Source organism: Hippocampus comes, unplaced genomic scaffold, assembly GCF_001891065.2.
Source record: "Hippocampus comes isolate QL1 unplaced genomic scaffold, H_comes_QL1_v1.1 scaffold269, whole genome shotgun sequence".
Lineage (NCBI taxonomy): Eukaryota > Metazoa > Chordata > Actinopteri > Syngnathiformes > Syngnathidae > Hippocampus > Hippocampus comes.
This window is the reverse complement of record NW_017805376.1, coordinates 338,263-353,192: the sequence shown is the minus strand read 5'-3', so window position 1 is coordinate 353,192 and position 14,930 is coordinate 338,263. Positions and strand designations below refer to the sequence as shown.

Genomic DNA, 14,930 nt, shown 5'->3' with positions numbered 1-14,930 from the left:
ACCGGGCTGCACAGAAAGAACTTGCCTTTTTTCCGTTTTATTAATTTCGGATTGCGAAATGTTTTATTTTGAAAAATTACCGGATTCTCTGTTACATCCGTCTGTGTCACGCTTGACTCACGTCAAGGCACACTTCTCGGTCAGGTGACCGATGACGCTCATAAACAAAAGGCTGAAGCCCGCAAAATGAGTAAAAAAGCTGCTTGGAGATCGCAAATGACGGCGGCCTTAAAAGTACGTTCGAAACAACTGGATCAAAGTTATGGCTGAATACTCTGAGATCGCCACAATAGCACTGTTGCTATTTCCGGCATCCTACCTGTGTGAGGTGTGGAGTTTCTGCAGCAACGGCGACTAAAACAAAATTACGAAGTAGACTCGACATAAACCACACACTTGAGGTGTCATTCCCCCGAGATGGGACTGTCTGATTGCAGAAAATCAAGCTCGGGGCTGTGGTGAGTCGTCATTTTCATGCACTTTGAATTTGCGTTGTATCGTATTTTGAAGGCATTAAACATTACCAGAGCAATCAGTGCAGTCTAAGCATTCTTGTAGAGCTAGCTTTGCTTCATCTGTCCATTTTTTCACAGTCTTAACAACCGGTTTAACACATTTGAGTTTCTGTCTGTATGTAGGTATTAAGTGGATTAAATTGTGGTCAGAAAGACCCAATGCTGCACGGGCGATCGATCGGTATGAATTTTTGATTGTTGTATAGCAGTGGTCTAGAATGTTGCCTTCTCTGGTGAAACAGTCAATGTGCTGCTTATATCTGGGAAGTTCACGGTTAAGATGTGCTCTATTAAAATCGCCCAAAATGATCAGGGGTGACTCTGGGTATTTTAGTTCGAGTTTGTTTACTTGTTCAGATAGCGTTTGTATCGCCGTGTTAGCGTTAGTTTGTGGCGCAATGTAAACACCGACTAGTAAAAAGGAGGTGAACTCACGTGGCGAGTAGAATGGCTTGCAGTTTAAAGACAGCGACTCCAGGTCTGGGCTGCAGTGTGCGTCGAGCTTCGTGACATCGGTGCACCATTCTTTGTTGATATAGAAGCAAATCCCACGACCTTTCGATTTCCCTGATAGCTCCGTGTCCCGGTCGGCTCAGAGAAGGCGGAAGCCGGGTAGATGTAGCGCGGAGTCCGGGTGGCGGTCACTGAGCCAGGTTTCAGTGAAGCAGAGCGCAGCAGAATGTGCAAAGGTTTTGTTGGTCTTTGTGAGGAGAAGAAGTTCATCCATCTTGTTTGGCAGAGATCGTAGATTAGCAAGATGGATCAATGGGAGCGGGGTTCGAAATCCACGCTGCCGGAGCTTGACGAGCACGCCGGCTCGCTTCCCCCTCCTCCGGCGGCGTTTCCATGCTCCGTACAGCGCAGCCGCTCCACACGCGATTAGCTCCGAAAAACCTTGTGGATTTTCGTGTGCTGGTGAAAAAAGACCGAGCGTAGACTCCCCAATGCTAAGCAACTTTTCCCTTGTGTAAGTAAGCCGCTCAGGGTCGCCAAAAACTTAACGAAAATGACAAAAACAGGGATAATACTAGGGAGCGTGTAACCGAGGCTGCCATACCTGTCGGCGCCTGATGACGTATTAACCCTGTAATACCCGAACCAGTTTCTCCTGAGCCCTGTCTTTCCACCCCACGGCCATTCGATGGCAACTTTGAGACCTGCGCCACGTTCATCGTGCAGTGTGAGCTGGTTTTTGTTCGCCAATCCAGCATGTTCGCAACTGACTCTGTCCGCATTGCTTACATGGTGAATCTGCTCACGGGTCAAGCAGCACTGTGGGTCACCGCTTCCTGGTCCATGGGTGCCAGCTTCTGTCACTCATACAATGACTTTGTGACAGAGTTACGTAAGGTGTTCCACCACCCCATCCGCGGTCAGCATCTAGCACTCGGTTGAGTAGTATCCAGCAGGGCAGTGGCAGTGTCGCTGACTACTCAGTGGAGTTTAGGCTGGCTGTGGCGGAGAGTGGCTGGAATGACCCGTCACGATGTTTTACCTTCCAGAATGGCCTCAGCGACACCGTCAAGGACCAACTGGCTACTCGTGAGGAGCCTTCCTCACTTGACGAACTGATAAACCTCTCAATCCATATCGATGGACTGCTACGAGAGAGAAAGCGTGAGCGAGCACCGAGTAGCTCTTTGGTCACCCCTCAGGCACCGATAACACACATAACAGTCACTCCTCCCCTCTCCACTACACCTCAGGCCAACCCCGTTCCACCCCAAGGCACAGTAACGGAGGGACCCATGCAACTCGGACACACACGTCTCACTCCAGCTGAACGAGAGGCCCGGTTCAAAGCCAGCCTCTGCCTCTACTGCGGCCAGAAGGGACATTTTATCAGAGGCTGCCACACCCGGCCAAGAAGATTAGGCTCACTTGGACCCCGGGAGATCCTTGTGAGCCGCCTGTCTTATCCCCGTCATCCTGTCACACCTGATAAGCTGGTTAGCGTCACTCTGGCCTGGGCTGGCCAGCGACTCACGGAAGGGGCTCTCCTTGATTCGGGGGCTGACGAATGTTTCCTGGACTCAGAATTTGCTGCTGAGGCTTCCATCCCAGTAGAGACACTAGAGAGGCCCCTGGAGGCTTTCGGGCTGAATGAGCATCACCAAGCTAGCATCACTCAGCGCACCCGCCCAATTTCCCTCACCATAGCAGGTAACCACATGGAGACACGTCAATTCTTCATCATCCAATCTCAGTTAATCCCTGTAATTTTAGGGTGCCCCTACTTCATTCAGCATGAACCAAACATTGCTTTGTCCTCTGGAACTATTCTGGAATGGAACCCCTAGTGTCATGCCCAGTGCCTACGGGCCGCGAATAGTACCTCACTCCGCCAGGTCTCCAGTGTCCCTCCTCCAAATCTTTCATCTGTTCCCCCCGAGTACCATGATGTTGGGGAGGTTTTCAGCAAGGCCAGGATCAGTCTCTCCCCCCACACCGGCCTTATGACTGTGCTGTCAACCTCCATCCCAGGGCTGCCCTCCCTAGCAGTCGTCTGTATAGTCTTTTTATCCAGGAGAAGACTGCTATGGACAAATATATTTCGGAGTCGTTGGCGGCAGGGCTCATCCGGCCCTCATCCTCACATGTGGCAGCTGGCTTCTTTTTTGTGAAGAAGGAGAATGGTGGCCTCCAACCCTGCATTGACTATCGCCAACTCAATGACATAACGCTCAAGAATAAGTACCCCCTACCTCTTATGAACTCTACTCTCGAGCCCCTCACTCAGGCTACTGTCTTCACAAAGCTGGATCTCAGGAATGCCGACCATCTCGTCTGGATCCAGAAGGGGGACGAGTGGAAGACAGCGTTTAAACTCCCCGTGGTCATTATGAGAACCTGGTAATGCCGTTCGGCGTCACAAACACCCCTGCGGTATTCCAGGCACTCATGAATGACATCCTCCGCGACATACTTGACCAGTTTGTTGTGGTCTATCTTGATGACATTCTCATCTTCTCCATGTCTCTAGAGGAGCATGTGAAACACATGATACAGGTTCTCAAATGACTCCTTTGTAACCGGCTCTTTGTCAAGGTTGAGAAGTGCCGGTACCATTCGGATTCGATTGAATACCTTGGTTTCATCCTGGAAGAGGGTAAGACTCGGGCATATCATCGTAAGATCCAGGCGGTAGTGGACTGGGGAGATTCCACGTCTCGGAAGGAACTACAGAGCTTCCTAGGGTTTGCTAACTCCTAAAGGAGGTTTATCCGTAACTACAGCAGTGTGGCTGTACCACTTACCAGATTAAGCTCCCAGTCTCAACCGTTTGTTTGATCCCCTGCAGCTCTCTCTGCCTTCCGGTTGCTCATGGAGAGATTCATCAGTGCCCCCGTTCTTCTCCATCCTGATCCCAAAAGACAGTTCATTGTGGAAGTGGATGCCTCCAACACCGGGTTGGGGGCTGTGCTCTCACAACGGTCAGAGACTGACCAAAAGGTTCACCCCTGTGCTTTCTTGTCCCGCCGGTTCCTTCTCACTGAGGTGAACTACGAAATTGGGGACCGAGAGCTGCTAGCGGTGGTGGCTGCACTGGGGGAGTGGCGCCACTAGCTGGAGGGAGCAGAGTAGCCATTTACTATCTGGACGGACCATAAGAACCTGACATTCATCCGTGCTTCCAAGCGCCTCAACGGTCGGCAGGCATGCTGGGCCCTGGTTCCCGCAACTCTAAGGCAGACGCCCTTTGCCGACAACACCCACAGAAGCCTGCTACCGAGGAACCCCTCCGCATCCTCCCTGAGAGAAAAGTGATTGTCATGATGACCTTGAGTCTGGAGGCTGCTGTCAACCGTGCTTTCCGCTCCCATCGAGCTCCGAGCAACGTCCCTCCTCACCGGCTGTTTGTTCCGAACCCTGCTCGCTCTCGGTTACTCCAGGGGTGCCACGCTAGCCGGTTTGCTTGCCACCCGGGTTTTCATCTTAGCTTCACCTTCCTGGCTCGGAGGTTCTGGTGGCCCACCATGAGAAAGAGATGTTAAGGAATTTGTCATGGCCTGCACGGTCTGCGCTCGCAGCAAGGCTTCTCACCGGTCTGCTGCAACCCCTACCTACACCCAGTCGGCCCTGGTCCCATGTGGCATTGGACTTTGTGTCCGGACTTCCCCCTTCTCAAGGTAACACTGTGATCCTAACAGTGGTGGACCGTTTCAGCAAGGGAGTTCAGCTGGTGGCCCTGCCGAAACTTCCAACGGCCTCAGAGACTGCTGAACTCCTCATGGCCCATGTGTTCCTCCTGCATGGCCTTCCCAAGGACATTGTCTCGGATCAAGGACGTCAATTCGTCTCCCGTGTATGTCAGGCATTTTGCAAGGGGTTGGGCGCTTTTGTTAGTCTCGCCTCGGGTTATCGCCCCCAGACCGACGGGCAAACTGAGAGCATGAACCAGAGCATGGAGTCCACCCTTTATTGTGTGGCCGCGAAGAACCCTGCCTCCTGGGTCGAATACGCGATCAACTCCCTGGTCCGCTCCACTACTAGACTCTCGCTTTTTGAGGTTTCTCATGGTCACCAGCCACCCATCTCTCTGCACAGGAGTCTGATGTGGCAATTCCTCCCGTGCAGACCGACCTGGACCGCTGTTGCCATGTATGGGTCAAACACTAACACAATTGTTTTTATTGTTTGAAGCATATTCAAAAATGAACATCAATTTCCAATATATGACATCGGTGCCAGACACCATACAATTCCCCAGGAGCTTGTTTGACCCCAATTCACCTCTATTCCACCATTATAGGTCATTTAAACAGAGTTGCAATTGGCGTTTATTCTATTTATCGTTTTCCATTTGACAAAGTTACCGTGCCAGCAATGTATGTGGTTTATCACCAAATTCAAAAAAATTCTGTTGTTTGGTATACTGTTTACTTATTTTCATTGACTTGCTTATTTTCATTGACATTATTTGAATAGACTCGCACTTTAGTGTTGCTATCTTTCTGTGTAGAGCCATGGATGGGGAGTGAGCATTTTCATTATCTAATGATTTAATTTTTTTCCTCCAAATCTGTTACTTTAGCAAGGTTTGCTTTTTTTCCTTGAAGCTTCAAACGAGCTTACAATACCTCTGATGAAGTTCTTGCACGACTTCCAAAGTGTAGATGGAGTAATCTCAGGAGTATCATTCATCTCCAAGTAAAGAGAAATGTGATTCACTGAAGTTATTATCTACATGCAGCTGTGAATTAAACTTCCAGGAATTATGTGGTTTACCGAGATGATCTAAATTTACGAGGAAGGAAAGTGGACTATGATGATAAATCTCAATATGATGACATTAGGTACAAGTCTGGCATCTACAAAGACAGGGGTCGGGAACCTATGGCTCGCGAGCCATATGTGGCTCTTTTGGTGATTGCATCTGGATAAAACAAAATATTCTCGCTTGTTTAATCCATCCATTGATTTTTTTTTTTACTGCTCATTTCCTGTTGAGGGCTGCAGTTGGCTCCAGGAGCAATTTTGATTGGGCAATACTGGCCTACGTTGCCGTTGCTGCGGAAACAGGTAAACGCCCCGTTTTGAATCAGCCTGCTCGGTCATTAGCTCAAAGCTAATCCGACACGAATAAGATGGCGAAAAGAAAAAAACAAAATGACGAGTATGGTACACTTTAGGACGAATGGACTGAAGGATTCGCCTTTGTGGAGAGAACAGGCTCTGCGGTGTGTCTGATTTGCAATGACAAAATACTATCAATGAAACGGTCGAATGTAAAGCACCACTTTGACAAGCGCCACGCAACATTCGCATCAAAATACCCTGCGAGAGACTGCGGAAAAGAAGCGTGCAAGCTACTGAGCAAGGTGCAAGCTAGCCAGCAGCAACTCCGCGTATGGGCCCGGCAAGCTGACTATAAACTTCGGGGAGTGGTGACATCGTCGAAATAGGCCGAGACTGATAATCTCTACATCACCAATCAATTTACTCTGCAAGGCCAAAATACTTTTGAGTACAGCGATCAAAGTTAACATCTTTAATTGGTGCCAATTCGCCTCCGTTCGGAACAAACATGCTGTGTATACATATGTCAATGGAGGCGGATATATCATCATTAATTTGGGCCACTTAGCCACGGAGAGCGGCAATGGCAGCCAAGTAGCTCTTGGTCCGGCAAGTTGGTCTCATTGCACACGTGTCCGAGGATAGGTCAGGGCCTGCATCTGGCTGGTCATTCCTGGTTGACCTTTTTGAGACATCGTCTGTTCACCGTTGTAGTTACAGTATATTCAGGTGGCATTCCACAGTTTTGTATTATGGATTTAGAGACGTCAAGTGATTGATTCGAGTCACGGTTTGAGAGCGCTATGTAAGACGTCCTTCTGGGTTTGAAGAAGGAATAGAAAGCTGATCTAATGAGGACACGTAGTTTGAGATTTTTTTGCAGCAAGTGCACGACAGTTATTCAGCATTTCCTCCATTATGGTGAACGAAACACAAACTTTGATGTCCCGCCCCATCATATAATAGTTTGAAAAAAACATTTTTTTCCCCTGTTGTTGTCCCACACCTTAGGATGATAGAGCCGAAGTTTGAAGTCAATCGAATGAATCCTTTAGGACGGGAGAACGGAGTTCCTCGAGGGCCCTCCTGACTGTTTTAGATCCCTCCCTACTCCAACACAATTGATTCAAACGATCATTATTGTTTCAGGCTTCTAAAGAACTTACTGATGAGCTGATTGTTTGAATCAAGTGCGTTGGAGGAGGGAGAGCTCTGAAACAGGCAGGAGATGGCTCTCGAGGAACCGGAGTTCCCTACCCCCAATTTAAGACAATGGTGTATAAGTATGACCTCTGTAAATGTGCAATGGACGCTGCTCGGGCCGATATGAAAAATAATAAGAATCATTTAAACAAAAAAAAAGAGGTACCCAGCAACAGTTGCTGCACAATAATAATACCAACAAAAACAATAGGTACCGAGTAGGTGTCGCTGCTTGGGCCGTAATAGTAATATTGTGAGGAATTCCGACAAAAACAATAGGGATCTAACAAGCAGTCCCTGCTCCCTAAGAATAATAAAAATCATAATCATAATAATAATACATTAATTTCAACAAAAACAATACGGACTTTGCAGCAGTTGCTGCTTGGTCCCTAATAATAATGTCCATCCATCAACAAAAAAAAACCCTCAAATTTCCATGTGCCGGCACCCCAAAATGGCAACAGCCCTTCAAAGTTGCCTGCAGCTCTAATTATCATCCATTCATTTTCCGATCCGCATTATCCTCAAGTGTCGCGGAGGGTGCTGGAGCCTATCCCAGCCGTCTTCAGGCAGTAGGTGGGGGACACCCTGAAGCGGGTGCCAGCCAACAACCATCCGCGCTCACACTCACACCTAGGGGCAATTTAGAGTGTTCAATCAGCCTGCCATGCATGTTTTTGGGATGTGGGAGGAAACCGGGGTACCCTGTGAAAACCCACACAGGGCCGGGGAGAACATGCAAACTCCACACAGGAAGGCCCGGTGGCCCAGCTAACCACTGGGCCACTGGGCCGCCTAATTTTTTTTTTGCCTCATCATACCCATCCTCGCGCGCGTGCACACACACGCGCACACACACACACGCACGCGCTCTCACACACACACACACACACACACACGCACTTTTTTTTTTTTAACAAAAACAGTAGGGAGCTCAGCGATTGCTGCTCAGGCCCCAATAATTTCGACAAAATGAATTGGGACCTTGCAGGGGTTGCTGCTCGGGCCCTAATAATTCCTACAAACAAACTAAGGACTTTCCAACGGTTGATGCTCAGGCCCTAACCAATAAACATATTCAAAAAAATAAGAATTCAAAGTTGTACCTGTTCATATGTCAGGCACTGCTCAGTGAGTATCTCGAGGAGCGGTGCAGCATTGCTGTCTCGTCTCTTTAACATCTCCCTTACAATCGATAGAAGGTTCCAAATGCCCTCCGGTTCTCTGCCTCTTAGAGGTCTTAGCAGACATGCCCATTCAGCAGCAGCTGGTGGCTCAGTGGACGACAGATACATGGAATTTACATCACTGCAAACACAAACACATACACACAAAAATGAGCAATTGGCAGCATAGTAAATAAACAAGGATCACAATCAAAATTGAGGATATGGTAACTATCATAGCAATGACAGTAAGACCAAGACTCTTAGGATTCCTACTGTCACATCACAGCCTCTGAAGATCGTGATGCTCTCTAGACTCTGCCACACCTCCTGGGGCCTGTTGCTGAAAGGTGCGACTTCATCCTTCTCTTGAAGACCGTTTGGCATTTTTACTAACCCTAACTTCATACCTGTCAACTTGTTCGTTTTCCCCGTATTTTATCGGTTTTTTTATCATTTCAAATCATCTACAGCGTATCACAACTTTTATACGGGAAAAAAAATTGTGAACCGATCTCACAAAGACCATTTTGGCTCAAATCCAGATCGTCTCACCTGCTGGTAGCCAACGACAATGCCGTCGTCGATCGCTACTATTGTCACGGCAAACCAGCATTTTTTTTCATCGCTGCGTACGGTAGGATTGATATACATGATGTGCGCATGCGCGCTAAGCCATTGTAAGGTTTTTTTGTTGCCTTGTAAGGGGAATCGTAATAATTTATAAAGGCAGCTATTAGCCGAGGTTGACAGGTATGTAACTTTTTCAAGTCAGCTCGAGCTGTGCTGCAAAGTCCTATGTCATCTGACCTAAATGCCGTGTCGAGGGCCTTGAAAAGTGAGCATACCTGGAGTGGCATCCAGGGTTTCTGGTTTGGAAAAACCCTGATACTTTCTCTGCAGACACAGTTTCCATACAGAACTTTATGAAGTCGAGTACTATCCCGATGTATGTGCCCAGGTCCTGGAGTTAAAACAGGTCCCACACTGTTTATTGGAAGCAGTCATGAAGTTCACTGAGTGCAGTCTCGGGCCAAGTTGTTAAAAATATTTGTGGTAGGCTTTGTTCTGTGTCTGAGAAAGGTGCATGAAGGGATGAGCAGCAGGGAGAGATGATCTGACTCGACAAGGTGTGGTAGAGTGTGGTTCTGTAGCCGTGTTTAATGTTGGAGTTCACATGGTCTATAGTGTTTCTACTTTCTGTTGGAAATTTAACATGTTGGAACTTTATGAGTGCAGTCTTTCGATTGGTCAAATTAAAATCCGAAGCAAAATGTGAATGCCATTGTGGTCGGCCCTCTGCTGTGTCTCTCTGTAGTGATGCTGTTGTTGCACCACAGTCATCATGCATGAAGATACGGAACCCCCTATCTCTGCTATTACCAGACTCCACTGCTATTACCAGTGGTGCAAAGTGCGGCCTGCAATTTGTACGCAAGCACTATGAATCTGCGGTCGAAGCCAGGTCTCAGTTACGATGAGGGTGCAGTAGTCACAAACATAGCGATTACCCGCAATGTTTAACTGCAGATCAAATACCACAGCTGACCCCTCTGTCCACACTTTGTGTTCAGCTGTGCTAAATTCTTTTGAAACTGTGTCCATGACGCTTTTAGAAGATGTAGTTCGCCAGACGAAGCCATCTGGCTCCCCCTGCGATTCTCTTCCCCCGCATTTCTTCAAGGAGGTTCTCCCAAATATTGGGCCACCGGTCTTGGCCATTATCAACAGCAGCCTCTCTTTTGGTATAGTTCCCCAACAGTTTAAACATGCTGTGGTCCAACCCTTGATCAAGAAACCTGGTCTTGATCCAGATGTGCTGTCAAATTTTAGGCCCATTTCCAAACTGCCTTTCATTTCAAAAATTCTGGAAAAAGTGGTGCACATGCAGTTGAAATCTTTCTTGGATGAACATAACATCCTGGGGGTCTTCCAGTCAGGTTTCAATACGATGCATAGCACGGAGTCAGCACTGTTACGCGTTTCTAATGACATCCTCCTGGCAAATGACACTGGAGACTACGTGTGTCTAATTTTATTGGATTTAACTGCAGCATTTGATACAGTGGATCACAGTATTCTGCTGACTCGTTTGCAGCACTTGGTGGGCATTGGCGGTCAGGCTCTTGAGTGGTTTAGGTCCTATTGAGCTGACAGAACCTTTTGTGTCAGCCTTGGCTGCTCTGAGTCACATACTGCTCCTGTGTCATGTGGTGTTCCACAGGGCTCAATTCTGGAGCCGCTGCTGTTCTCACTGTATCTGTTCCCATTGGGGTCCATCTTAAGGAAACAAGGTATTTCCTTCCACTGATCTGCAGATGACTGTCAGATCTATGTCCCACTGAGCAAAAAAGACGCTTTCTCACTCGGGCCACTTTTTATCCTGCCTGGAAGAAATCAAAACCTGGATGGCATAAAATTTCTTGAATTTCAGTGAGAAGAAGACAGAGGTGATACTGTTTGGTCCCAGTGGCCCTTATACATCCCATCCTGTAGACTTGGGGCCCCTGTCCCCTTATCTTAAGTCAACAGTCTCAAACTTGGGTCTTAAAATGGACAGTGATTTTAAACTTGACCGGCAAATTGGTGCCGTTGTTAAATCCAGCTTCTTTCACCTTATACAGATGGCCAAAGTAAAACCTCTCCTCTCTCTTGAACACTTTGAGACAGTAATTCATGCCTTCGTCACATCCCAGCTCGATTACGGCAATGCCCTTTACTTTGGAGTCAGCCAATCCTCCATTAAGCGCCTCCAGCTGGTCCAGAATGCCGCTGCTCGCCTCTTGACTGGTACTCGTAAGAGGGAGCACATAACTCCTACTCTGGCATCCTTTCAATGGCTCCCTATACATTTTAGAGTCATTTTCAAGATCCTATTACATGTATTTGTTTTCAAATCTCTAAATGACCTCGCGCCACCTTACCTCTCTGAGCTCACCTGCCCCTACACACCTGCCCGGCGCCGCAGGTCTACGGACCAGACATTATTAGAAGTACCAAGAACTAAATTGAGGCTCAGAGGGGATCAAGCCTTTTCTGTTGCTGGTCCCACTCTCTGGAATGACCTCCCACTGAACATTCGGCAAGCCTCCTCGCTGCCCATCTTTAAAACCCGCCTCAAAACTCACTTGTATTCTTTGGCATTTAACCCAGCATGACTCAGATTTGTTCTTGGTTTTGCTGTTCCGTGCTTTCTACTGTCTTTGTTAACGATTTGTTGCTTTACTGTTGTATATGTTAGTTGCTCCATGTACAGCACTTTGTATGCAGCGATGGTTGTTTGAAAGTGCTCTATAAATATGGTTGATTTGAGTTGAGATCGTCCACTTTGTTGACGATTCATCTGGCTTTGGCGAGGTAAAGGCTCGGAAGAGGCGTTCTGCATGAGTTGTTCTTCAGCCTTGGGAGGAGGCCAGATCTGCGGACCCCACTTTTGCTTCCTCTGCCTGCGCTACTTCTCAACCCCGACAACAATCCACATGAGTTCGGTGGTCTCGCTAGTTCAACTGGGATGTTGTGCTTGGAGTGAAAGTCGCTTGAAACTCTTATTTTGTGTGTCTGAGGTGAGGTCCAAAAGTTCCTGGCTCATGGATCAGTCCATTACCGAAGCATACATGAACAAATTGCCCAGATAAGCAAAGATTAAAACAAAAACAAAAGCACTGAAAGAGAGGAGTCACTGAATCAGCTATCATACTGCACATTATACAAAGTAGATTAAAAAATAGATACTGTATTTTCTGCACTAACAGATGCACTGGATTATGAGGCGCACCTTCAATGAATGGCTATTTGGTAATTTTTTTTCATACATTGGACACTTCACATTATAAGGCGCAATCTACAATGCCTCCACTAGATGGTGCTACGCTCCTTCCATTCAACTCGATAGGCGTCCGTTCAACTTGAGAGGCGTTCATGACCGCCTCTGAAAAACGTAAATTAACTATTACTGTACTTAAATGAAAATACGAAAATTTAAAATAATGCCTGAAACAGAAAATCAAGCGAGGAAATCACAAAAAAATTCTATGTCCCCCCTACAGAATTTATTTTGTGATTTCCTCGCTTGATTTTCTTCATGGTTTCATTGAAGTAATAATTAATTTGCGTTTTTCGGAGGCGGCCGTGAACGCCCCTCGAGTGGAACGGAAGAAGGCACGGAGACAGAAAAAGACGTACAGTACCTGTATTTGTTGAGACTGTGAAAACCATTAATAAAGTCTGTGTTTTAAAAAAAAAATAAAACCACAGCTCTCCTTTTTTCAACAAATACAGGTGAGTCTTTTTCCATCTCCGTGCCTTCTCTTATTTCGTTCAACTCGAGAGGCGTTCATGACCACCTCCGAAAAACGCATTGGCATTTCCTTGATCATAGCGCCACGGCTACTACGATCAGATGTCAGTCGTAGTTATTTATTCTTTGTTTGTATTCACAAATGATGATATCATAATATAAATTCTGTAGGGGTGGCTATAGAATTTATTTTGTGATATCCTTGCTTGCTTTTCAGTTTTGATGTATTATTTTCAATTTTCGTAGTTTCATTGAAGTAATCATTAGTGTACGTTTTTCGGAGGCGGTCTTGAACACATCTCGAGTCGAACGGAAGAAGGCACGTAGACAAAGACGTACCTGTATTTGTTGAGACTGTTTTAAAAAATTAACACCACAGCACTCCTTTTTTCAGAGCTGCAACAAAAACTTATTGAATAAAGCAGCGACACAGTTCACTGAACCAACAGCAAGTTAAAACATTGGAAGCATGTCTCCAGGAAGGAGTCATCTTGGGAGTCGATGTATTACCGTAATGACCATACAAAAGACGCACCGGATTTTAAGGCGCTCGGTGAGCTTTTAAGAAAATTGAAGACTTTTTGATGCGCCCGAAAGTGCGGGAAATACGGTACTAAGAAATATAGAGAGGTTTTCAGTGAAAATTGGCCATCCTGGCAGCATCATGGTAATGAATGCTTTCTGTCAAACTTGGCGTCACTGATGTTTTGGAAGTGTGGCTGCTACAATATCGTACAGAATGCTAAAATTTGAGTTTTGGAAGCCACAATTTCACAGGAAGCGCTGCACACAGCCCCCAGAGGTATCATTCACAATGAATGAGGCTTTCTTATGAGCATGAATTGTACTCTTAATATAGAATAGCAATAATTAGGTTCGACTAATGAACTTTCTTTCAAAATACCTGCTCTTAAATCATTTAAAAAAATAACTGAGTGAGTAAAAACATTCCAGTGTAACTAGTTCACCAAAAATGGACACCATAACAGTGTGTTTCCGGATGTGTATGTCAATTGAACAACCTGAAGACAACAGGTGAAGGCCCACAAAACTTATGGAGTGTCTTTTTGATATTTTCACTCAGAGTCGACTCATCCAAATACCAGGTGCTCTGGTCAGAAGCTGAAGGTCCAGCTGTGGGGTCTTCAAACACAAAACACACACACACACACACACACGGACGCACGCACGCACGCACGCGCACACACACATACACAAACACACACACACACACACACACACACACACACACACACACACACAGATAAGCAAAGTCAATTTTTATAGTAATTCAAGATAAGGATATATTATGAACCATCTTATTCCCATTTGGAATGCAAGCATACAAGAGATGTTGAAGGCTAATTTACCTGGAGCTCCACACAAAGTGTTGATTGCAGTTGACTGAGAGGATAAGAGCTCATCAAGTAGTCGTTGGGCTGTGGGTAAAATCTGAAAGGCAAAGCCATATGACACATTATTGCAAATACCCAGTACAATGAACAATCCAGGAATGCCAAGGGCAATACTCTTAGGCTCAATTTACGGCATATCGTGGAAATGACAAGTCAGATTTGAGTTGTTCCGTAATGTGCAAGCCTCCTCGCTGCCCATCTTCAAAACCCGCCTCAAAAAGCACTTGTATTCTTTGGCATTTGACTCAGCATGATTTAGATTTGTTCTTGGTTTTGCTGTTCGGTGCTTTCTACAGTCTTTATTACTGATTTGCTTTACTGTTTGTTGTATATGTTAAATTGCTCCATGTACAGCACTTTGTATGCAGCGATGGCTGGTTGAAAGTGCTCTATAAATACAGGTGAGTTGAGCTGAGTTGAGTGAAGAGAGAAAAAGCACATTAAATATACAGTAAACATTCTCTAGTACGGACTCGTGTTTGCGCTGTCCAATCTGTCCGGATAACAGAAATTCCTCATTTGGGAAATTAGCATGGTACATGTCCTTTATGAACCTGCAAGTATGTTGACAAAATACACGTGTAACAACACAATCAATAAAATACAAAAATATACTGTCCAAAAACTGTTTATATCACAAAAACTGCAATACAGGTGTATCTAAAAAAAATCACAATAGTAAAATACATACAGTATTTTTATATTTAATTTTTTTTGTCTTGGGAAATAAATGTGTCTATTTTGGATTGTTTTGTTGGATGCATTCTTTGGTTTATGACAATGTTTGCCTGCGTGTCATACAGTTTTATTT

The 14,930-nt window shown here is 46.0% G+C and overlaps 1 protein-coding gene and 1 long non-coding RNA gene across 4 annotated transcripts in view; one reads left to right on the top strand and one right to left on the bottom strand.

Annotated features, from left to right (window-relative positions):
• LOC109517126 (uncharacterized) overlaps nt 1–7,118 on the top strand; it is a 10,630-nt gene extending 3,512 nt beyond the window's left edge. The window contains exons 2-3 of the long non-coding RNA XR_002168484.1: nt 3,622–3,624; nt 7,106–7,118. This is a non-coding gene — a long non-coding RNA (uncharacterized LOC109517126). The remainder of the gene's footprint in view (nt 1–3,621; nt 3,625–7,105) is intronic.
• Nucleotides 1–14,930, bottom strand: part of zswim8 (zinc finger, SWIM-type containing 8) — a 179,613-nt gene that overhangs the window by 112,316 nt on the left and 52,367 nt on the right. For all 3 annotated transcript variants that reach the window (XM_019872083.1, XM_019872084.1, XM_019872085.1), the window contains exons 6-8: nt 14,075–14,156; nt 13,727–13,847; nt 8,348–8,549 (exon numbers count right to left, since the gene is read on the bottom strand). In XM_019872083.1, the coding sequence (XP_019727642.1) occupies nt 8,348–8,549; nt 13,727–13,847; nt 14,075–14,156 (405 nt within the window). The remainder of the gene's footprint in view (nt 1–8,347; nt 8,550–13,726; nt 13,848–14,074; nt 14,157–14,930) is intronic.